The sequence below is a fragment of the Hyla sarda genome, chromosome 11 (genome assembly GCF_029499605.1).
Source record: "Hyla sarda isolate aHylSar1 chromosome 11, aHylSar1.hap1, whole genome shotgun sequence".
Taxonomy (NCBI): domain Eukaryota; kingdom Metazoa; phylum Chordata; class Amphibia; order Anura; family Hylidae; genus Hyla; species Hyla sarda.
Genome location: NC_079199.1, coordinates 43,630,444 through 43,656,630, shown reverse-complemented (window position 1 = coordinate 43,656,630; position 26,187 = coordinate 43,630,444). Strand labels below are relative to the sequence as shown.

Below are 26,187 nucleotides of genomic sequence, written 5' to 3'. Positions count from 1 at the left end.
AGGTCTTGAAATTGGGTGGCAGAATTCATGCCCTACCATAGAGGCCCATACCTGATGGTTTGAGGACAATAGGGAATCACTTTAAGAACCCTGCAAGGGGTCGGCAAGGTATAAGTCCCTGTAGAGGTCCCATCCACAAATGGAGGTCGAGGAGAATGGACTTTGACCACAAAAAGTGGAACCACTGTATGAGGTAGCAGGACCTGGTGAGCAGCCACCCTTGTGCATATACAGACATATGAAACTGTCTATGTTAGTCTGTCCATAATTATATACATATATTTATTTAGGTTATATTTATTAGAAGTTAACAAAGTATACTATATAATTGCCGACCGTCAAATGATACATAGTTAGTTGTCCCTTTTCCTGCAAAAGATGAGTGAGGTACAGTGTGGGAAGAGTTGCCCATTCGTATCATGGCAGCCTGTGACATCTAGAATCTCAATGAGCAAGCGCAAGGAGGCGTGACCTAGATACAGGACAGCGGCAAGTCCTACGATCATGTGATATGGACTGGCTGATGACGCGGATCAACAACTTCCGGCTTGGCCGGAAGTGGAGATCCGGGACCTGCGCACTAGCTTTGTTTACAAACGGAGGGAGTGAAGTGAACAAGCGTGCGCGATTGGAGGAGCGATGCAGCCAGAAGCAGTTGATGAGCGCCCACTGCACCGGAGATCATGGATATAGGTACACAATCGGACACTAGAATAATTGTAATACGTCACTTTCGAGTGGGGATCTACACTATATAGTTACTGGAAGACACTGTTGAGGTGCATGTATCTTTATATATTGTTTGATCACTGTGAGTGAGAATGTTATATTATTGTTTATTATATGACGTCACTGTGTTGTGACAGTTTCTGACCCCCCCCCCCCTCATTAGTGTGTGTAAATTGAGGGGCTTATAAATATGTTGTGCATTTCACTTGTGCTTGAGAAAGGCTCTATTGAGGAGCCGAAACGTTGTGTTTTCTTACAGATGTGTGAATAAATACACCCTCACTGGGTTACACGTACCTGGAGTGCCGCTCTCTTTGTTCTTTGGTATGTATATATATATAGGATCCAACAATAACGCAGCACTCCAAAGAACGGTGAAAAAAAGTGTTGATTTATTCCTGTCACATCAGTACAAGCAACGTTTCTGCTCCTATGGAGCCATTTTCAAGCTTAGTGTCACACATCAGTAGGGGGTTTAAATATCCATGTGCATTAAACATCATACAAATTTCAATTAAGTGCTCATTACATAAAAACATTAAAATTGTATAAACAGTGTATACATACATCTTCCATTGTGTATATATCATAAATCTTCAGTGCATATTTCATATATTAAAGTGCAAATTAGTGCATATTAGTGTATATAAGTGTTTTAAAAACATAGCAGCGCTCAAAAAATATATATATCTATATGCGAGCAAGGTAGAGCCGCTCACCACTTCCCCATCCACTGCGCCTCCTTGTGCCACGGACACCGGTACCGCCCACGGTTCAACCAAGATTAGAAGAAAGAAATGTCCGGCACTCAGGTGTTTGCAGGTAAAAACTTGGTATGGCTTTATTTGCATCGACCAACACAGGACAGGATCTGACGCGTTTCGCACTGAAGAGTGCTTAATCGTAGATTAAGCACTCTTCAGTGCGAAACGCGTCAGATCCTGTCCTGTGTTGGTCGTTGCAAATAAAGCCATAAAGCCATACCAAGTTTTTACCTGCAAACACCTGAGTGCCGGACATTTCTTTCTTCATAATATATATATATATATATATATATATATATACACACACACACACACACACTGATAAAAATATATCACTGTATGCTGATAAAAATATATGTTCTACCACTGCATGCCCAAGGAAAGACCATTTAATTAAACAGTATTTAATTAAATGAATCATATCAGAAGCACAATTTTATGTGGTCAAAAAATTGTGTTTTAAAACACAATTTTTTGACCACATACAATTGTGCTTCTGACATGATTTGTAAAGTTTTGGCTAAACACTGACCCATTTTTAAAATCCGGTTTTCAAAGATCAATTACCTATTAACCCTCAAATTACCTTTAGGAAACCGATGTCCCTCCGCAACTTTTTAGCACCAAGTAAAATAAAATCTTTACATGGTCATGTTGCAGCAAAAATCGAACAGCCGGGTGTAAAGAAAAAGTGCAATAAAACAAGATGCTTATGCTGTAATATAATATACAAAGATTGCACCTGGTTAAAGTCCAATGCAAGGAATGAGAAGTTCCAGATGAAGGGTACGTATAGCTGTGATTCGAGCTATGCTATTTACCTGCTCGTATGTCCATGCCAGTTGAAGTATGTGGGCCGCACCGTGCAGACAGAGCGGAACGCTCCCGCAGGAACACTCCCAGTTTCAACATTCGAAAAAGTTTTTTATTACACAGTGTGTCGCGACATTTTGCACAAGTACATGAAAGTAACCCAGATTTGCTAAAACTAATTACTATAGATACGATCCCCTTGAAGCAAAAAGATAGTTTCTGAAAATTGATCAATAAAGAATCTTATTAAATTTTTTTATTAAAATCTCTCTGCCCTGATGGTTGAAATGAAACCATAGAGAATACTGTTTAATTAAATGGTCTTTCCTCGGGCATGCAGTGGTAGAACGTATATTTTTATCAGCATACAGCGATATATTTTTATCAGTATATATACATATACATTTTTTTCCTAATTTTAAATCACTGCATATTTTATGTATCTTGTGCATTTATCTTTTATACAATGCTATGTTTGTACAATCTAGGCATTGATATATTTATTTATTTATAAGTATAGTCATATTGGGTTTACTTATGAGTGTTGCTGCTTCCTCTTGACCCCCTGATTCGGGCCGACTATTTCCGGTTCAGGTGGATGCGTAGAGCGCTACAACATGTGAGCTACCTATATACCGTATTTTTTGCCCTATAGGACGCCCCGGCATATAAGACGCACCCTATTTTAAAGGTGCAAAATCTAGAGAAAAAAAAGATTCTGAACCCAACAGTGAACTTCAACCTGCGGACCTCCAGATGTTGTAAAACTACAACTCCCAGCATGCCCGGACAGCCGTTGGCTGTCCGGGCATGCTGGGAGTTGTAGTTTTGCAACATCTGGAGGTCCACAGGTTGAAGACCACTGGTATAGGAGGTAATACTCACGTGTCCCCGCCACTCCGGACCAGTCACCGCTCATCACCGCTGCCCTGGATGTTGCACCAACGCTGTCGCCGCGTTCCCATGGTGTCCCCGACGCTCCGGAAGTCTTCTTCCCCAGGATCCCCGCTCTCCGTCGCCGTCATCACGTCGCTCCGCACGCCGCTCCTATTGGATGACGGGACAGCGTGCGCGTCGACGTGATGACGTCGAAGGAGAGCGCCGGCCAAGCAGGGGATCCCACGCCGGAGCAGACACCGAGGAGGCAGGTAAGGTCCCTCCCGGTGTCCTGTAAGCTGTTCGGGACGCCGCGATTTCACCTCGGTGGTTCCGAACAGCCCGAATGAGCAGCCGGGTTAGTGTCACTTTCGCTTCAAAGGTGACCGCCGCGTCTGAAGGGTTAATACAGGGCATCACCACGATCGGTGATGTCCTGTATTGGCCACGGGTCCCGGCCGTTGATGGCCGCAGGGACCGACCCGATAGGTGTGTATTCGCCGTATAAGACGCACCAACTTTTCCCCCCCAGTTTTGGGGAAGAAAAAGTGCGTCTTATACGGCGAAAAATACGATATATATCATTTTATGTATGAACCTGATGAAAAGGCCTTGAAACGCATTGTTCTGAAATAAAACCACTTGAATAAAATATATACCTACCTGCCTGTATTGGAGTCCACTTGCGCCGGTCAAAATCCCTTGGAAGTGGTAAAGTATTTGGCGCTTACTATTGCATTTGTTAGGCAAAGGGATCGGCAGCACCTGGATTATACCTTGTTTGCCTTCACCAGTGTGGTACCTGCTCGCTGCACAACCAAGCAGGTAAGTGCTTCCAGTAACCTTATAGGCATTAAGTAACGGATGATTGCACTATGGAGCGCTTCTGTTTTTGTTATATGGAAAGTATGACAGACATACTTTCCATATAGTCTATATCCTATATCCTTTCCTATATATATATATATATATATATATATATATGGTCTATATCCATGTCATACTAACTAGAAGAAAATGGACAGAAATAATATACCATGAAATATGAAGTTACCTCCAAAGATTCTAATGTTACGAGATCAGACACTCTATCCTTTTTCTCTATAAATTCCTCCTTGCTTGGTTCAGGTTGGATGCTTTTCTGTGACCTGAAGGTCAGCTGCAAAAATGCACAAAAAAAAAAAAAAAAAGAACAAATTAAAGTGCAGAATATATAACAATAAATCAAGCTCCTGTCCAGATAAATATACTCTGTAATCTTCAAATGTGTGGAGTATGCTCTTGGTCCACCTGTCACCAAAACATCCCTCCAGTAAACACAGGTAAGTATCGATCCCATCCACCATAGGGACAGTCATTGGCTTAAGGACTCCTTTCTACCCACATCCCTACTTCTGTATTGCACTATTAAAGAGGTACTCCACCCCTAGACATCTTATCCCCTATCCAAAGGATAGGGGATAAGATGTCTGATCGTGGGGGTCACGCCCCCTCCCATAGGCTTGCATTGAGGGGGCGGGGCGTGATGTAACACGGGGGCGGAGTCGTGACGTCACGATCTCCTGTCCCCGTGGTCGGGAGCCAGACCCTCCAGCGCTTCCGGAGCAGTAACAGGTGGGTGCTGCTTGCTATATTGCAGGGGTTCCCAGCGGCGGGACCCCCGCGATCAGACATCTTATCCCCTATACAAAGGATAGGGGATAAGATGTCTAGGGGTGGAGTACTCCGGTGGAAAAAAAAATACTTTTATTAAAAAATCTTAATCCTTCCAGTATGTATTAGCAGCTGTATACTACAAAGGAAATTCTTTTCTTTTTGAATTTATTTTCTGTCTGTCCACAATGCTCTCTGCTGACACCTCTGTCCATGTCAGGAACTGTCCAGAGCAGCATAGGTTTGCTATGGAGATTTTCTCATGCTCTGGACAGTTCCTGGTACGGACAGAGGTGTCAGCAGAGAGCACCGTGGTCAGACAGAAAAGAAACTCAAAAAGAAAAGAACTTCCTCTGTAGTATACAGCAGCTAATATGTACTGAAAGGATTACAATTTTTTAATAGAAGTCATTTACAAATCTGTTCAACTTTCTGGAGCCAGTTGACTTAAAAAGACCTAAAAAATATATATATTTGTTTTCCACCCCTTTAACAAGAGGAATCATAATTAGTTGATTCATTTTTTTTGTTCTTCATTGGCGTTGAGGGAGGGGGGTAGAAGGGGGAGCTTAAATTATGTGTAATTTTGCGATTGATATTATCATAGGTTTTGTATATTATATATAATTGTATATTTAAATGTTCTAAAAAACATTTTTTTACCTATAGCTGCAGAAAAAATGTAGTATTACAATGAGAACCACTGGCCGTAGCAGTGATATGTCCCCTCCATGACGTCATATCCCACCAAAAGCATAATAAAGCATTAAAAAGGTATTCCTCCCCTATGCTTCCAAATCCATTTGAGATAATTGTTTTTGGGCTCTGACCCCTGTGGCTCAACTGTATTTTGCCGATTGTATTGGGCTACGGCCCCAATATTGTAACATTCCAGTTTTTTTTGTTTATGGATCTATGTTTTTGGAAAAATCTTTAATAAACATTCCTGTTTTAAAAAAATAAATAAAAAGGTATTCCTTCCCTAAACATCTTATGCCTGATCGCAGGGGGTCCAGCCACTGGGACCCCCGCGATCTCTAGGCAGGCAATACAGCGTTCTAAACACAGAAACTTGGAGCTTCCGTGTGTGTGTGATGTTACATCCGCTCCATTCATGTCTATGGGAGGGGGCGTGACAGCTATGTATTAGTCATAGACCTGAATGGAGGGGGCGTGACAGCTATGTATTAGTCATAGACCTGAATGGAGGGGGCATGACAGCTATGTATTAGTCATAGACATGAATGGAGTAGGTGTGACAGCTATGTATTAGTCATAGACATGAATGGAGGGGTGTGACAGCTATGTATTAGTCATAGACATGAATGGAGGGGTGTGACAGCTATGTATTAGTCATAGACATGAATGGAGGGGGCATGACAGCTATGTATTAGTCATAGACATGAATGGAGTAGGTGTGACAGCTATGTATTAGTCATAGACATGAATGGAGGGGTGTGACAGCTATGTATTAGTCATAGACATGAATGGAGGGGTGTGACAGCTATGTATTAGTCATAGACATGAATGGAGGGGTGTGACAGCTATGTATTAGTCATAGACCTGAATGGAGGGGGCGTGACAGCTATGTATTAGTCATAGACATGAATGGAGGGGGCATGACAGCTATGTATTAGTCATAGACATGAATGGAGTAGGCGTGACAGCTATGTATTAGTCAGACATGAATGGAGGGGTGTGACAGCTATGTATTAGTCATAGACATGAATGGAGGGGGCGTGACAGCTATGTATTAGTCATAGACATGAATGGAGGGGGCGTGACAGCTATGTATTAGTCATAGACATGAATGGAGGGGGCGTGACAGCTATGTATTAGTCATAGACATGAATGGAGGGGGCGTGACAGATATGTATTAGTCATAGACATGAATGGACGGGGCGTGACAGCTATGTATTAGTCATAGACATGAATGGAGGGGGCGTGACAGCTATGTATTAGTCATAGACATGAATGGAGGGGGCGTGACAGCTATGTATTAGTCATAGACATGAATGGAGGGGGAGTGACAGCTATGTATTAGTCATAGACATGAATGGAGGGGGCGTGACAGCTATGTATTAGTCATAGACATGAATGGAGGGGGCGTGACAGCTATGTATTAGTCATAGACATAAATGGAGGGGGCGTGACAGCTATGTATTAGTCATAGACATGAATGGAGGGGGCGTGACAGCTATGTATTAGTCATAGACATGAATGGAGGGGGCGTGACAGCTATGTATTAGTCATAGACATGAATGGAGGGGGCGTGACAGCTATATATTAGGCATAGACATGAATGGAGGGGGCGTGACAGCTATGTATTAGTCATAGACATGAATGGAGGGGGCGTGACAGCTATATATTAGTCATAGACATGAATGGAGGGGGCGTGACAGCTATATATTAGTCATAGACATGAATGGAGGGGGCGTGACAGCTATATATTAGTCATAGACATGAATGGAGGGGGCATGACAGCTATGTATTAGTCATAGACATGAATGGAGGGGGCGTGACAGCTATGTATTAGTCATAGACATGAATGGAGGGGGCATGACAGCTATGTATTAGTCATAGACATGAATGGAGGGGGCGTGACAGCTATGTATTAGTCATAGACCTGAATGGAGGGGGCGTGACAGCTATGTATTAGTCAGACATGAATGGAGGGGGCATGACGGCTGTAGTCGCCCGCCATCCGGCACGGAGTTGGCTCCATGCACCGGATGACTGAAGTGCTCTGCCGGAGATTGCAGGGGTTTGGCTGCTGGGATCAGACATCTTATCCCCTATCCTTTGGGCAGGGTTTAAGATGTTTAGGTGCGGAGTACCCCTTTAATCAGTTTCCATTCAAATCAATGAGTTTTCTCTTTAACGCACAAATAGGGTTGATCCACCATATTAAGATATGCCCCTTTTTTCTGGCTACCAGATATTCTAAAAATCTAGGGCAGAAATAAAAAATAAAAAAATAAAAATTAAAAATAAGCTATGTTGTCTCCAGTTTTTCAAAGTGTCAATTGCATCAATAATTCATTCCTGCTGGATCAATCCTGTCTTATAGCTAAGTGCTGATCATGAACACCACGCCTGTCCAGCACAACACGCTGTTCTGTGTGTTAATAACATCTGCAAACATTAGAAGCTGGCACTGCTATCCTCCACTGCTGTAGCGATCTCAAATACAGTATTAGCGCGTGAACTGTAGTACTGAAGCGCATGCACTGAATTCCTGTCTGGTAGCGCCCCCTACAGTACAGGGAGGTATTACATGTTTAGTACTACTCTTAACCTATGGCCTTTGGCTGTCCGGGCATGCTGGGAGTTGTAGTTTTGCAACAGCTGGAGGCACCCTGGTTGAGAAACACTGACACAGACAGTGATTACAGCTCCCAGCAGATCTTTCTTACTTTTATATGTAAGGATTTGCTTCATCTGTATTAGTTATCTACTTATTTTTCTTTAATCCTCACTTTTTCCTATTTTTGGATGACATTTTGGTGGCTTCAGAACCAATTACCAGGTTTCCATAGAAACTGGACTCAACATACAATGGTTTCAACATACAATGGTCGTCCTGGAACCAATTAATATTGTAACTTGAGGGACCACTGTACTGGATTTAATAACATCTGCACATCACTCTTCCTCCTGCTGACTTACCATGGTGGGCATCCCAGTAAAATAAAAGGCCCGCATGCGACGCATCTGTCTAAAGACGTACACAGCGTCCAAATGCTCAGCGCCGATCAGTTCCTGATGGAATTGTTCTACATCAGCCCAGTCCTTCAGGGATATGCGGATCTGCCAGATATCAAAGATGACAGGTGTAAATTGAGTTTCCAAGCCAAGCCACATTCAGGCTAATAAATTATATCATATTTATATATTTAGTTTTTCATTCTTAAAGGGGTATTCCGCCCCTAGACATCTTATCCTCTATCCAAAGGATAGGGGATAAGATGTTAGATCACCGGGGTCCCGCTGCTGGGGACCCCGGGAATCGCTGCTGCAGCACCCCACTATCATTACTGCGCAGAGCGAGATCGCTCTGCACGTAATGACGGGCAATACAGGGGCCGGAGCATCGTTACGTCACGGCTCCGCCCCTCGTGACGTCACGGCCCGCCCACCTCAATACAAGTCTATGGGAAGGGGGTGTGGCGGTCATCACGCCCCCTCCCATAGACTTGCATTAAGGGGACGGGCCGTGATGTCATGAGGGGCGGAGCCATGATGTCACGCTGCTCCGGCCCCTTTATCGCCCGTCATTACGCATAGAGCGAACTCGCTCTGCGCAGTAATGATAGCGGGGTGCCGCAGCAGCGATCCCCGGGGTCCCCCAGCAGCGGGACCGTGGCGATCTAACATCTTATCCCCTATCCTTTGGATAGAGGATAAGATGCCAGGGGCGGAATACCCCTTTAATGGTTACTTAACCCTTGTGTTGCTGGTTATTTTTTTCACACATTTGACATACACTAACAACATCTAATTCATAGAATAAAAACCTTACAAATAGTTTTTTGGAAGCAGACACCTGGCACAACTTATAAATGCCATTACTTTTTATGGATGCCTTTATGGAATTTTGCTAAGTGTTTGATAAAAGTAAACAAACATTTTTTATATTTTGGTATTACTGCATGTAAAAATATCAGAACTATTCAAACATAATGTTTATGATCCCATATGGTGAACGGTGTAAATGTAAAATAATGCCAATGTCCACATCACAACCCAAAATAAATTGAATATAAAAGTAATCAAAGTCTTTTATGTGCAAAAGTGGAACTGATGGATGAACACTACAGATCATGGCGCAGAAAATGAGTTATAGCTCTTAGAAAGCGAGGAGTTTAAAAAAAAAATAAAAATAAAAAATAAAAAAAGAAACGCTGCCGAGTTGCCCATAGCAACCAATCAGATCGCTTCTTTCACTTTTCATAGGCCTTTTCAAATATGAAAGAAGCGATCTGATTGGTTGCTATAAGCAACTCAGCAACTTTTCCTCTGGACTGGTTTTGATAAATCTCCCCCTCTGTGTCTTCAAGGCCAAAATGGGCTGTGTCCTTAATTCTATGAATGGTTTGTTAGTTTGTTACACTGTGTATTCTTGAGTGACAGTCACCCAGGGCCATCACCACCACAGTAGGAACGTAGCCAACTTCTACCACTTTAACAGGGCAATGGCTGCTGGGAGTAGACATGCTGAGACAGTCACGTCTGCTAGAATACACCGGGCCCTCCACTGCCCGCCAATGAGGAGCAGAACAGCCACTACTGTGGAGCCGGACTGTGATGGTAACTAACGTCGGTGGGGGCCTACTGCCATATAGGGGCTATACAGGAGGGCTGGTAATCTCTACAGGGGGGCATTATTACTGTTTAGGGCACTATAGGTGCTGGAAAAGTGCAGAGCCTAAAATGTTTGTCTTGCAGGTTCTGTGGAGACGAGTTGTGCCTGGAATTAATCGTCATGACATTTTGAGTGAAGAAGAAAATGGAAAATGGAAATAATGATCAGAGAAGACGTCACGTGCGAGTCACCTGATGTAACTGTATGTAATTGCTTATATGGTCTGCAGAGCCTGCGTTCAGCTGATATCTACTATTATATGGTCACCATATGTGAGAATATTTGTAGAGGTGGGGGTAGGGGCAGTAGTTACCTCTGTTCTCTCCTTCTCTGGCTACTATATATGGTCCTATATATTCACATCATGATTTAACCTTACACTTAGGGTATATATTATGTCAACATATACTGCAGTGTAGTGGCAATTCCCCCATTTACTTTAGTGGCCTAAACATAGTCAAGGGCTAGTGTCTCTGCTTAGTCCGTTTTCTGCATGTATATGTTTACTTGACTAAAAAAGTGTGGTCTGCTGTGCTTTACAGTGCTGCAAAGTAAACATACATGAAGAGATTGGACTAAAACATAGCCACTAGTTGACTACGTTTAGGCCATTAAAGTGAACTAGACCACTGCCAGTACACCACAGTATGTGTTGGAAACCCTTTTCGTATATTCTAAGCATACATTTAAATGGTGATGTGAACAGCCCACTAGTAGGATGACACAGAGGGTCTTGCAGGTTCTGTGGAGACGAGTTGTGTCTGGAATTAATCGTCATGACATTCTGGGTGAAGAAGAAAAAGGAAAGTAACCGAGTGATCAGAGAAGACGTCACGTGCAAGTCACCTGATGTAACTGTACGTAATTGCTTATATGGTCTGCAGAGCCTGCGTGCAGCTGATATCTACTATTATATGGTCACCATATGTGAGAATATTTGTAGAGGTGGGGGTAGGGGGCAGTAGTTACCTCTGTTCTCTCTTTCTCTGGCTACTATATATGGTCCTATATATTCACATCGTGATTTAACCTTACACTTAGGGTATATATTATGTCAACATATACTGCAGTGTAGTGGCAATTCCCCCATTTACTTTAGTGGCCTAAACATAGTCAAGGGCTAGTGTCTCTGCTTAGTCCGTTTTCTGCATGTATATGTTTACTTGACTAAAAAAGTGTGGTCTGCTGTGCTTTAGATTGCTGCAAAGTAAACATATATGAAGAGATTGGACTAAAACCTAGTCACTAGTTGACTACGTTTAGGCCATTAAAGTGAACTAGACCACTGCCAGTACACCACAGTATGTGTTGGAATCCCTTTTTGTATATTCTAAGCATACATTTAAATGGTGATGTGAACAGCCCCCTAGTAGGATGACACAGAGGGTGTTATAGTGTATACAGTTAATATCTGTGACTGAGCAATGAGTCTTGCCCTGTTACTAAACTCTGATAAACCGTAGGCAGCTGTTTGCCTGCGGCCTGTAAGAAGCCTGGAATTGTGCAGGATGTCAAGTTTTAGCTTGGACGTTTTTCATTTTTTTGGGAGAAAACTGGCAGTTTGGCAGCCGTTGTATTAGAAATCTTGGGTGAGTTCCCACACTTTTTTTTCCAGGACTTGACCCCTGGGAATACCCCTTTAATGTTTTGCCGAGATGTAAAAATATATAAGTAGTTTTGGACTCTGACAGTGCCCATTTAAATAAAATACGATCTGAGCTTTGATGCTTGTACAGAGGAGAAAAGTGGCTGGACACTAAGCTGATATGGACCTGTCTGGATTGCGATTGGACAGAATTAAGCAGCCCACATGGTATTATAAGATATACAAGCTGCAGAGGTAAAAAGGATAAACATTTCTACTTAAAATCAATAGCAGAAATGCTTTATTCTACAGAATGCATACAATGCACTTAAATAATATGCAATGGCGTCCACAACCCTTAAAGTGTACCTAAACTCTTAACAAACCTCTGAAGTCTGAAGTTTTGTTCTCATACCATCACTAAAATGAAGGGACAGAAGCGCTTGGCAGAGCACTGTGCCCTTTAAATTCTGCTGCCTGCTCACTATACAGATTTAAAGGGGTACTTCGATGCTTACTCATCTTATCCCCTATCCAAAGGATAGGGGATAAGATGCCTGATCGCGGGAGTCCCGCAGCTGGGGACCCCCGGGATCATGCATGCGGCACCCCGTTTGTTATCAGTGCCCGGAGCGTGTTCGCTCTGGGACTGATTATGGTCGACCGCATGGCCGGCGGCGTGTGACGTCACGCCCCCGCCCCCGTGTGACATCACGCTCTGCCCCTCAATGCAAGCCTACGGGAGGGGGCGTGATAGCTGTCACGCCCCCTCCCGTCGGCTTGCATTGAGGGGCGGAGCATGACGTCACACGGGGGCGTGACATCATACGGGGGCGGTCGACCATAATCAGTCCCGAAGCGAACACGCTCCGGGCACTGATTACAAACGGGGTGCCGCGTGCATGATCCTTGGGGTCCCCAGCTGCGGGACTCTCGCAATCAGGCATCTTATCCCCTATCCTTTGGATAGGGGATAAGATGTGTAAGCACCGGAGTACCCCTTTAATAAAAGTCTTACAGACTCAGGGATAAGTGGGGGTTTCAGCACCTGGACCCCCACTGATCATAATCCCCATACTCCCATGACATGTCAAAAGTTTGTTAAAAAGTTTAGGTACACTTTAGGTACTAAGGCGCCCCAGAAGGGAGAGAGTGACCTCCTAAAAATGTATCACTCTCTGAGGACGTACTATATGTGAGCATTATGCTAACAGCCCATTGATTTTGGAAGGGACAATGCAGTGCTTCATTTGCATTGACATGTGACCCCACCACAGTGATCCGCACAGTACAACAGTAGTTTCAGGGTTGTCAGACTAGTTACACAAACTAGAAGTCTTAATGGAATGTTCCCGCACCAACTACCCTTCTCGTTGATAGTTTTCTGGTAACCACAGATCCATCTGCTCATAGTACACTAGGCAGATTATTTCACCTTTTTCACACAAAAAATTAAAAAAAACAATAAAACAAAAATTCCAACACACATAAACAAATGGGGGGGGGGGGGGGGGGAGTATTTATCAAAGGATTTATGTGTCTTTTTTAACGTAACTTTGGTGCAATACTTTGGCGCAGTGTCTTTTTGCCAAGTTTGGCGCATCTTCTCCACTGTCATTTTTACAACTTTCTCAAAATCACACGGTCCTGTGTGTGATTTCAACTTTAGTCAGTAATTCATCATTTGCGCCAATCGATCTTTGGCGCAAATCCCGTCTTTTTGGCGCAAATCACCGCCAAGAAATTTTGTACTTGGAAAACACACTTAGCAATGTCAGAAAATGTAAAAGGTGTCAAAATACATTAAAAAGGGGCTGCTCAATACTATCCTGGGGAACCTTCACCCTCCGTTGAGCCAGCATTGGAGATGGCCACACAGGTTCAGGAAAGGTAAAGCACTAAAGCAGTGGTCTCCAACCTGCGGACCTCCAGATGTTGCAAAACTACAACTCCCAGCATGCCCGGACAGCCAACGGCTGTCCGGGCATGCTGGGAATTGTAGTTTTGCAACATCTGGAGGTCCGCAGGTTGATGACCACTGCACTAAAGTAACCAAAAAAAAAACTACTCAAGTTGAAAATAAAATCCATTTCACATGGTGGCTATAATCCCCACAAAAGAAAATAACTCATGGCGCTTGCTGATATACTGCAGGAGGGACTCCGAAATGGCTGCTCTACAGCGTAAAATACGCGTCCTCTGTGGTAGTAAGTTCTGTGTAAAAGGCGCGGTGAACAGCTGATTTCAACATTTGAGCCAAAATTACTAACATTTTGATCAAAAATGTATAATAACAACCTGTTAGTTTTTGATATTGTGCTGAGAAGCAGTCAGATCATTATACAAGATTGTAGATGTGCGACCATGTCTGTTTTCTACCCGAATTCACACTGTGTTTTCTATCCCCTCCTTTTTTTTGTTTGAACATGTGCTGCACTCTTTCCCACCCCCTCAGCCCAACCCTATATAAGTAGTAGTTAGCTACACAAGGGCCATTTCTTTCCTAGCAGCCTCCCAGTCTGACTGGGAGAGCTTGGTAAGTGAGCTATTACATCCCTGTTCACACTGGTGTGGTGCTGTGCGGTGTCCGTTGCTGCCATGGCGCCGTGTCTGCGGGGAGGTGCGACCCATAGACTGGTTTGAGTGGCATTGGGGCCGCTCTGCCAGTGGGTCATTGCGCCCCCCCCCCCTGTGGGCACTGGTGTCGCGGTGGTGATGGTCGCCGCCCAGTGCTACGCCATTTTATGCTAGGGACATTAGGGACCCACTCTAAATAGGTGGCCTTGACGTGGCGAGTGGGCTTGTACTTTTTGATCAAAAATGTATACTAACAACCTGTTAGTTTTTGAGATTATGCTGAGAAGCAGTCAGATCATTATACAAGATTGTAGATGTGCACCATGTCTGTTTTCTACCCGAATTCACAAAATGACTAACAACTTGCACCAAATGATAAATTTGGTTCATGTCCACGAAAACCAAAGTGAAAAAAAGGGTAAAAAGAAACTTTCAACAGGCAAAATTGATAAATACCCCCCATGGTCTCTAACAACAGATCATGTCGCAGAGCTAACAATGAAGGCCAGTAAATATTGTGTGACACAGTATATAAGTATAATGATGGTACCTTTTGTTTGGGCTGACACAGCTGAGTGTTGTATAGACCATACAGCAAGTACATGGCACCCACTCTGATCTGAAACGTGTAGGGCGGAAGGAAATAGGTTGAAGCAACTGAAAATAATTCCCTTGTGAACGTGTTACACTCCAGATTCCTCATCCCACCACTGCAAAAGAATGAAGAGAATAATTTTACTGTTCATGGAGAACAGAACAGAGGAATCAATGGTCTATTCAACGCACAAGTACAGAATAGCATACACAATGCAATAAACTCAGTTATGTACAAAAAACTTAAAAACTACAATAAATACAAGATAATAAAATCAGGACAAATGACTGTAACCGCAATATTGGAGAGCTGCCACCAAGAGTTGTTCTTCCTCCGATGGAAGGAGCTGAGACACATTTATTTTGGAGCTGTTTAAGGTTTCATTTCCCTGTCTAAATGGGGAACAGACAAGAGTTAAAAGGGGTCATTTCCATCATAGACATCTATACCATTTCCACAGGATATGCCATAGATGTCCTATGTATGTATGTATGCACAGCTCTATCCGTAACTCCTGTAGATGTAGAGAACAAGGGAACCTGTCATCACTTTCATGCTGCCTGAACCATGAGTCATCAGGGCAGTTCTTGGTTCCACTGGTCTTGACTGATCTTGCCTACAGTCATGGCCGTAAATGTTGGCACCCCGGAAATTTTTCAAGAAAATTAAGTATTTCTCATAGAAAAGGATTGCAGTAACACGTTTTGCTATACACATGTTTATTCCCTTTGTTTGTATTGGAACTAAACCAAAAAAGGGAGGGGAAAAAAAAGCAAATTGGACATAATGTCACCAAACTCCAAAAATGGTCTGGACAAAATTTTTGGCACCCTTTCAAAATTGTGGAAAAAAATCACATTTCACTGAGAGAAGTTCACTTAGTCTTGGCATTGTGTGTCTGTGTGTGCCACACCAAGCATGGACAACAGAAAGAGGAGAAGAGAACTGTCTGAGGACTTGAGAACCAAAATTGTGGACAAATATCAACAATCTCAAGGTTACAAGTCCATCTCCAGAGATCTAGATTTGCCTTTGTCCACAGTGAGCAACATTATCAAGAAGTTTGCAACCCATGGCACTGTAGCTAATCTCCATGGGCTAATCTCTATTGGGTCTTCCAGCAGGACAATGACCCCAAACAAACATAATAATAATAATTTATAATTTAAAATATATATATATATATATATATATATATATATATTATTTATATAGCGCCTACAGATTCCGCAACAAACGTCAAAAAGCACCCAGAAATGGATGGCAACAAAGCACTTAGTGGCCAGCAATGAGATCTACATCCCATTGAACACCTGTGGAGAGATCTTAAAATTGCTGTTGGGAAAAGGCGCCTTCCAATAAGAAAGACCTGGAGCAGTTTGTAAAGGAAGAGTGGTCCAACATTCCGGCTGAGAGGTGTAAGAAGCTTATTGATCGTTATAGGAAGTGACTGATTGCAGTTATTTTTCTCAAAGGGTGTGCAACCAAATATTAAGTTAAGGGTGCCAATAATTTTGTCCAGCACATTTTTGGTGTGACATTATGTCCAATTTGCTTTTTTTCCTCCCTTTATTGGTTTAGTTCCAATGCACTCAAAGGGAATAAACATGTGTATAGCAAGACATGTGATACTGCAATCCTTTTCTGTGAGAAATACTTATTTTTCTTGAAAAATGTCAGGGGTGCACACATTTATGGCCATGACTGTATGTCCAAACAGAGATAGATCTATCAATCAAGGCTGCTGGGGATCGCCATGATGACTTGTGGTTCAGGCAGCATGAAAGTGATGACAGGTCCCCTTTAAATTATATAATCTAATACTGTCTTTTTTGTTTACCTAGGTTGTCTTATATACATGCAAAAAATGAAATCATGGCAAGTTTGTAGGGCTTTGTAGAGTGTCTTTTGTCCAGCTTTAGGTCTCCACGTGACTCAAATATTGGGAACTATACCCCCTTTTCCTGGGCAGCCCTCAACAGATTTGTAAATGACTTCTATTATTAAAAAATCTTAATCCTTCCAGTACTTAATAGCTTCTGAATACTTTTTGGAACACAGAGCTCTCTGCTGACATCACGAGCACAGTGCTCTCTGCTGACATCTCTGTCCATTTTAAGAACTGTCCAGAGTAGGAGAAAATCCCCATAGCAAACACATGCTGCTCTGGACAGTTCCTAAAATGGACAGAGATGTCAGCAGAGAGCACTGTGCTCGTGATGTCAGCAAAGAGCTCTGTGTTCCAAAAAGAAAATAATTTCCTCTGTAGTATTAATTAGCTAATAAGTACTGGAAGGATTAAGATTTTTTAATAGAAACAATTTACAAATCTGTTAAACTTTCTGGCACCAGTTGATTGAAAAAAAAAAAGTTTTCCACCGGAGTACCCCTTTAACTTTCTGGCACCAGTTGATTTAAATGCTTTCCACTGGAGTACCCCTTTAAGGTAATATTCTACTACATATCACTACAGTATTACTAAACAACATATAGACTTACTGGTATATGGTGCTAAATTTGATCCCTTTCCATACCGATAAAAATTCCTCAAAGCGCACACTGTCGGTTGCCTGGAACAAACCAAGGAAGGTCTCACAGTCTTCTTTAATACCTGGAAAATCCATGTTGTGGTCTCTTCAGAATGCACGTTGTGAGTTGAACATTATTCTACTCAATCTTCTTTTTAACTTTCTAAAAAAAAAAAAAAAAAAAAAAAAGACAGACAACAGTTCAGCAGTAATATATAATAAATGTATTTCTATGCTGAGAAATGTTTACTGGACCACAGCCTGATGCTTCAATACTGAGACATCAGCCATGTACAACAACACAGAGCCGTAGTCAGCAGTGTGCATGAAACCTAAAGCTTCAGGGCTATTGCTGGTGGAGTGTAAAGCTGCCCATACACCTTACACCAGTGTTTCCCAACCAGGGGGCCTCCAGCTGTTGCAAAACTACAACTCCCAGCATGCACGGACAGCCTTTGGCCATTATGGAGAACACTGGTGTATAGTTTTTATTTTTTTCTCACTAAGAAAAAGTCTATCGATATAGTTACTTACCAGATAATAGTGCTTATCCTTTAATGGATGGGATAATCATGGTGGAGACAAATCTCTGGACATAGGGCAGAAGCTGTAGATCCAAAACTAAGATAATGTCCCGGATTTAACTACAAAGAAGAATATTATACAACAATCAGTGGTATGAAAAACAGAATGTCATCAGACTGCAATAAACCTATGTGATGTGCTCATCCTCCGCTATACACCTATGTGATGTGCTCATCCTCCGCTATACACCTATGTGATGCGCTCATCCTCCGCTATACACCTATGTGATGCGCTCATCCTCCGCTATACACCTATGTGATGTGCTCATCCTCCGCTATACACCTATGTGATGTGCTCATCCTCCGCTATACACCTATGTGATGTGCTCATCCTCTGCTATACACCTATGTGATGTGCTCATCCTCCGCTATACACCTATGTGATGTGCTCATCCTCTGCTATACACCTATGTGATGTCCTCCGCTATACACCTATGTGATGTGCTCATCCTCCGCTATACACCTATGTGATGCGCTCATCCTCCGCTATACACCTATGTGATGTGCTCATCCTCCGCTATACACCTATGTGATGTGCTCATCCTCCGCTATACACCTATGTGATGTGCTCATCCTCCGCTATACACCTATGTGATGTGCTCATCCTCCGCTATACACCTATGTGATGTGCTCATCCTCCGCTATACACCTATGTGATGTGCTCATCCTCCGCTATACACCTATGTGATGCGCTCATCCTCCGCTATACACCTATGTGATGCGCTCATCCTCCGCTATACACCTATGTGATGCGCTCATCCTCCGCTATACACCTATGTGATGCGCTCATCCTCCGCTATACACCTATGTGATGCCCTCATCCTCCGCTATACACCTATGTGATGCCCTCATCCTCCGCTATAAACCTATGTGATGCGCTCATCCTCCGCTATAAACCTATGTGATGTGCTCATCCTCCGCTATACACCTATGTGATGTGCTCATCCTCCGCTATACACCTATGTGATGTCCTCATCCTCCGCTATACACCTATGTGATGTGCTCATCCTCCGCTATACACCTATGTGATGTGCTCATCCTCCGCTATACACCTATGTGATGTCCTCATCCTCCGCTATACACCTATGTGATGTGCTCATCCTCCGCTATACACCTATGTGATGTCCTCATCCTCCGCTATACACCTATGTGATGTCCTCATCCTCCGCTATACACCTATGTGATGTGCTCATCCTCCGCTATACACCTATGTGATGTGCTCATTCTCCGCTATACACCTATGTGATGTGCTCATCCTCCGCTATACACCTATGTGATGTGCTCATCCTCCGCTATAAACCTATGTGATGTGCTCATCCTCCGCTATACACCTATGTGATGTGCTCATCCTCCGCTATACACCTATGTGATGCGCTCATCCTCCGCTATACACCTATGTGATGTGCTCATCCTCCGCTATACACCTATGTGATGCGCTCATCCTCCGCTATAAACCTATGTGATGTCCTCATCCTCCGCTATACACCTATGTGATGTCCTCATCCTCCGCTATACACCTATGTGATGTGCTCATCCTCTGCTGACTGATACCGAGCCTCCTGCAAGTACACATTCCTTAAAATAAGTCATGTGATTCTTTCATCATGTGACTCAAGGCTTTCTATTGAAAAAAATGGTGGGGATGGATAAAAAAATTAAATAAAAAAAAATAAACACCAGAAAAAAAGCTGAACCCACATGACATTTTTGGTCACAGACTTCTTTGGGAAAGAAACTCCAATATTTATTAATTTTTTGACAAAAAGAAGGAATACCATACTCTCAACATGCTGCAACTTTGAAAAACTGCTACTGAGCGCAAAATTGCCGAAAAATGGCAAGTAAGTATAGCATTTCATAAATCCCTACTGACCTGTGGCGTTTTTTTTTTTTTCATTAAAAAAAAAAATTATAAAATAAAAACACCATGCGGCTGTTGCAGCTTTTTTGCAAAAAAATTCAATCCAAGTGGAGACTTAGCCTAATACTTTCCTCTCCGATCCTTTGATGATCCCCAATTCAGCCTCACTCTCCCCGCCCATGTCACATTCCCCTCCCGCTTGTCACATTCCCCTCCCGCTTGTCACATTCCCCCCGTCACATTCTCCCCCCCCCCCCCCCCGTCACAATCTCCAGCCCCCCCCACATTCCTCCCCTGTCACATTTACCCCCCCCCCCCCAATCACATTTTCGACTGCAGCAATACACTGGGTTTCACAGGCGGTTTTCAAATCTCCTCCCACCGGATCCGGTAAACCCAGTGTGTTTGCTGCCGAAAAAAGACCTTTCCCCATCAGCCAATCACTGGCTTGACACGCGACACCACTGCGGCCAGTGATTTGCTGAAAAGGGAAAGGTCCTACTAGTTGTATGGTAAAGAGGAGACACCGGATCGCACGGAGGGAAACGGCATCTGCAGGGACTGGGAGTAGGTGAGCAGAAGGTTTTTTTTTTTCCCTGCGCCCTTTTACTTAGCTCAGTGTTTTTTTTTTTTTTACCAGGGAACCTCCAGCTGTTGTGAAACTGCAACTACCAGCATGCCGGGAAAGCCTATGCCGATCCAGGCATGCTAGGAGTTGTAGTTTTGCAACAACTGGAAGCACCCTGGTTGGGAAACACTGACTTTTAGTACTTAAATTTGTTTTTACCAGCTCTGGCCGGCCCAAGCAGATAATCGCAAGTTTTCCTGCGGGGCCGTATCACTATATTGCAAAAAGCAAAAATCGTGATTCGATTGCTTTTGAGATATATCGTGCAGCCCTAGTCTCACCTTAAACAATTTTTTCATATCAACTGGCTCCAGAAAGTTAAACAGATTTGAAAATTATGCAAAAAGTGGGGGTACACTTTCCTCAAGTCTGGGCTTGATTGTCACCAATAAATGGGTGTATATAAAATATATGTAAAAAATGATGTAGATCCAGTGAATTAATTTTAAACAATTTATTATTACAATGATAGTGTTGTGGTGTCCTTTGTAGGGCCCTTACATCGGACTCACCAGTCACCGCCATAAGCAAGGTAGTGAATGTATAAAATATTCATACACTGAAATAAAATAAAATAGACATATAATATACAAAGGTAAAAAGTGCTGGTATCCCAGTGTGGCAAATAGTCTGTAGCACTTATAGATGTATGCATGGAGATCGTGCCTTGTATGGTTGATTACAAATAGTCTGAGTACCAATGTCTCTGTATAGCTCGTATCTGGTCAGGATACTGCATGCGGCAGCATGTTGGTAAGGGGTTAAAATCAATGCGCTGGGGTTTCCTTGTGTGTATCCCACTCTACCCTGGTGGCACAGGGATAGAGATTGGTGAGTGGGATATAGATAGTCTCTTAAATGTAATCCTTTGGGTGCATGAGGCAGTGCTCTGCAGCGCTGGAGGCCCGTCAAATGCGGACCACTCTACCACCGCGGCACAGGTAAAGTTTTGAGTGGATTTGGCACACTGTGCCTCTTTATCAACTTCACAAAATAGTCAGACCACAGGTGTGCACCAGCTGGGTGGCTTCCCTATGCCTTTTCTCAGGGCTCCGTTTCCTGAGCACAATAGACCATAAATGAACAAATAGACATACAACTGGGAATTGCACTTAAAAAGTTCTTTTATCTCGATTTTTCATTCATGTACAAAAGACTTATAGCGAGAATAACAGAACATAATCACCCGGTGCTCAATAGACTGTGCCTATTACCAGCAATGTCCTGGAGCCTGGTTGCCAGAAAAAGGTTTTCACTGGGGAGACGTCCGCTGGCAGGTGGGATGCGTACAACCCCGGAAGCATGCTCCGGTAAAATTCTTGCGATCCGGTGAATGATGGTAAAGATCGTCAGGTTTGCCAATACTGGGGTACAGGTGATAGAGGCCAGACGCGTTTTGAGGTACTCATTTACCTCTATTTCAATAGCAAAATTGCTATTGAAAAAGAGGTAGATGAGTATCTCGAAACGTGTCTATCACTATCTATCTATCTCTATCACCTGTACCCCAGTATTGGCAAACCCGACGATCTTTACCATCATTCATTGGATCACAAGAAATTTACCGGAGCACGCTTCCGGGGTTTCACTTTTTCTTACTGATGATGGAATAAACTAGATGCTTTTTTTTTGCACTGAAGACACTTCGTGTGCTGCGTTTTTTTTATTTTATTTTTTATACACATTTTTAGCTAGATTTGTAAATTACTTCTTTTAGAAAATCTTAATCGTTCCAGTACTTATCAACTGCTGAAGTTGAGTTGTTCATTTCTGTCTGACCACAGTGCTCTCTGCTGACACCTCTGTCTGTCTCAGAAACTGTCCAGAGCAGGAAAGGTTTGGTATGAAAATTTTCTCCTACTCTGGACATTTCCTGAGACAGACAGAGGTGTCAGCAGAGAGCATTGTGGTCAGACAGAAATGAACAGACAAATGAAGGAGAAAAAATCCAGTTCCCAGGAAGAAAAATGTAAACTTAACGTTTACTTATAACATGGTTAAAAAGGCATTCCAGTAGCAGAAAGTGACATGTCACTCATAAAACAAAGTGAAACGCTGATGCGTTTCGAGCATAAGCTCTTAGTCATGGCAAGGATAGCCCCCAACTGAGGGGTTTAAATACACAGGTCCACATGACACAGGCCCCAATTTAGATACGCCCACCGGCTTCTCAAAACGGAACTAACGTGGTGGCCTTTCAGACATCAGGTACGATCCACAGGTGCAGCATTATTGCGGTATAGAAAAAAATTCATACCGTACAGAATTTTTAAAAAACGGTATTCGGTATGAACCGGTATATCGCCCAGCACTAATTCACTGACTACCGCACAATGTGAAAAACGGCCGAACATATAGTTTACATATACCAAACACACATGAGCTCTAGAGAACAGGAAAGCTCCAAAATACGGGGAACACGAACAGAAACCAGAACAATGTACCACTCTACTCATGATGAAATGTAAATATTTCTAATAACAGACAATTCATACAAATTGAAAAAGTACAGATGGAGTTTTGAAGCACATCTTCTATTACTGTGTGTGAAAATAAACATGGGGAGTTTGTAAATAGGTGGGTATTGTACTGCAGAAAAGCCTAAAATGTTTGTTTGGCTGGTTCTGTGGAGAAGTCTTGTATGGGAGAAATCTTAATGGCGGTCTAGGCCAGATCGTGAAGAAAAGAAAAGTAAACAACTCCGGTTAGAGAAGACGTCACCTGTAAATTGGGGGACTGGGTAGATAGGGAGAGTAACAGGGGCCTGTTATAGAGGAAAGTAAAGCATATGAATTATACTATAATCATTAAAAAATGACGATAATATGAGGGTAACATTTTTTGGGAATGGGCTGTCAAGGGGGAATTTTACCAGCAGTCGAGCCCGGACATCAAAAACAGACTTAGAAGTAGTAGAGGCTACAACAGTGCCACCCTGAAAAGGGCAAAATCTACTGCAGATGCAAAATCTAGAGAATACCTTGTAGCCACTTCTTCCAAAAAAAAAAAAAAAAAAAAAACAGGCTCAATCGGTGTCTTTTTTCACTCCCACATTCACAACCCCATTCAGTCGCAATTTTGATCAAATCAAAACTATAATTCTGAGACATATTCCTGTGTCATATTCCATATGCAAGATGACATATTGGTCAAGTTGTTGGCTGGTGGGGTAAGAGGTGTTACCAAAAGGGCACAATCTCTGGGCAGTATACTTTGCCCAGCAATTTTCCAGTGGACAAATCGGTTCCCACGTGGCTACATACTATTGGGAATCATAAGTGTAGTCGCACCCGATGTAATTTGTGCACTTTTATGTTGACCTCTCGTCAGGTGACATCCCCTGTAAAAAGCTCCTTAAACTGTGATCAAGAACATGTGGTATTTTGCGTCACCTGCAGAGAATGTAATCTGCAGTAACAGGGCTGTGGAGTCGGTAGATAAATGTTCCGACTCCGACGTTTTTTGTACTTCCGACTCCTCTGTATTAATATGCAAATGTATTTTATACATTCCTTGAATGAAAGAAAGGCAACATACCTGTCATTACCACAGGACTACTGGCTGGGAAGCCAACAGTCTACTGTATTAAACAGTTTAAGCAAAAGACAAACACAATGAAAACAACAAAGTTTTAATATATTTTTTTTTATTAATTTAATTAATCAAGTGGCTGAATAGTAGCAGCAGGCATAAACATCAGGAACAGGAACTTTACCAGTTCAAAAATACAAACCACATTATTTGGTTGTTTTAGAACAAAAACAAAGCTTATCTATATGAACCAAAAACAAAATCTGTAAAACCTAGAAATGGTTTATATTAATCTTGAAATGCCGTTATAGGCTTAGCAAATGCAAATCAATTCAATGTAAAGTTCTAAAGGAAGAGAATTGCCTCTGCCAGATCCTCTTTCATAGAGGCTCTTAAGTCAGATGTTATTATTTTTAGGGCTGAAAATAATCTTTCGACACTGACTTGGGTGGGTGGCATTGCAGTAACTATTCTGGCCACATCACTAACGATCTCTGGAGAAACAACGATGGCTTCTTCAACAGTAAGTTTTGATGAGTGATCATACTTTTCAACTTTTAGTGCTTTATAAAACTCCTGTTGGAATTTTTTTATTTGGACATTTACTGGTTCTGTAACGCTTATGCGACGTTGCTTTCCTTTAGCAACTTCCATTTTGTCTAAGTAGGAATCAAAGTCTAATTCTTCATTTGAAGAAGATGATCCTGAGTTACCAATATTGCTTAAAAGAACTTCATCCTCCTGTGAAGGTATTTCAGGTCGTAATCCCTTCATGCGAACTGCTACATCATCGAGGGCCTTTTTCCCAGTAGCAGTCTGTTCAACAAGAGTCGGCTCATTGGGTCGACATAAATAGCCGCTAACAGGATTTCATTTTCCAGCAAAAGACTCTCTCTTTTCATCATTAAAGATACAATGCCCTCAGCTATTAACCCTCCATTTTTGTTCAGGCGATATGACAGGCTCTTCCATTCTAAGAAGAATTTACCCGGGGTTAGATCGTCACATTGCAACCTCTTGGTGACAGTGAAGGGGTGAGAAAGAAGATTCTCCAGCTCTTTTGTTTGTGTCCACTGGCTTTTAGTTAATGCAAGATTTTCATTGTCCATTTCTTCTATGAAGTCTTTAAATTCAAGCAAACGCTTCACCATTAAATAAGTGCTTTCCCAGCGAGTTGTTTGATCCAAAATGGCTCCATTTCCTGCACGTCTTTTCAAAATTGCATCTGTTTTCGGGGCCCTGGCTGCAACAGTTACTTGCCGTAATTTGCCAATTAGTGTAGCTGCATGGCGATCTTTTAATCCATCTCTTATGGCAAGTTGCAGTGTATGGACAGCACATCGCATATGATGAATAGTAGCAAGCTTCAATGCTTCTTCAACAAAGTGGTCTAAAAAAATGTTAACAGTCTCTTCAGTTTCTAAACTTTCTCCAATACTTGCAGAGCTGTCTTCCTCTAACTCTAATATCTGTTTGTCACCTTCTTCATCTACGTTCATCTTCTCAATTGTGCTCAACATGTTAGAAGCGTTATCTGTTACAACACATAAAATCTGTTTTATTTCAAAATCTTCTAAAACACCGTCCACTAACTTCTGAAGGTAATCACTGGTGTGATGTGCCTGAGTGTCCTTTAATCCGAGGGTCCGTGTTATTGTTTTGTTATTTTCATCCACAAATCTAACATTAATAGCGAAATAATTGCCTCTGTGACGTGTGCATGCATCCATTTTAAGGAAGACAAAACGTCCTTTCAGAACTTTCTGTAGTTCTTCCTTTTTACATTTGGCCTCCTCAATTATAAGTTTCCTTATACAGTGGCCCCTCAACATATGATGGTAATCCGTTCCAAACGGACCATCGTTTGTTGAAACCATCGCATGTTGAGGGATCCGTGCAATGTAAAGTATAGGACAGTGGTCTACAACCTGCGGACCTCCAGATGTTGCAAAACTACAACACACAGCATGCCCGGACAGCCAACGGCTGTCCGGGCATGCCGGGTGTTGTAGTTTTGCAACATCTGGAGGTCCGCAGGTTGTAGACCACTGTTAGAGGAAGTTGTACTCACCTGTCCCCGCCACTCCGGACCGTCACC

The 26,187-nt window shown here is 42.6% G+C and overlaps 1 protein-coding gene across 6 annotated transcripts in view; it reads right to left on the bottom strand.

The window, feature by feature from the left end:
• Nucleotides 1-26,187, bottom strand: part of SNAPC1 (small nuclear RNA activating complex polypeptide 1) — a 57,127-nt gene that overhangs the window by 18,628 nt on the left and 12,312 nt on the right. For 5 of the 6 annotated variants that reach the window (XM_056545975.1, XM_056545976.1, XM_056545972.1 and 2 more), the window contains exons 2-6: nt 18,020-18,129; nt 17,457-17,648; nt 14,913-15,072; nt 8,505-8,645; nt 4,237-4,341 (exon numbers count right to left, since the gene is read on the bottom strand). In XM_056545975.1, the coding sequence (XP_056401950.1) occupies nt 4,237-4,341; nt 8,505-8,645; nt 14,913-15,072; nt 17,457-17,581 (531 nt within the window). In that variant the 5' untranslated portion in view covers nt 17,582-17,648; nt 18,020-18,129. The remainder of the gene's footprint in view (nt 1-4,236; nt 4,342-8,504; nt 8,646-14,912; nt 15,073-17,456; nt 17,649-18,019; nt 18,130-26,187) is intronic. The other variant, XM_056545977.1, reaches the window with a different exon arrangement.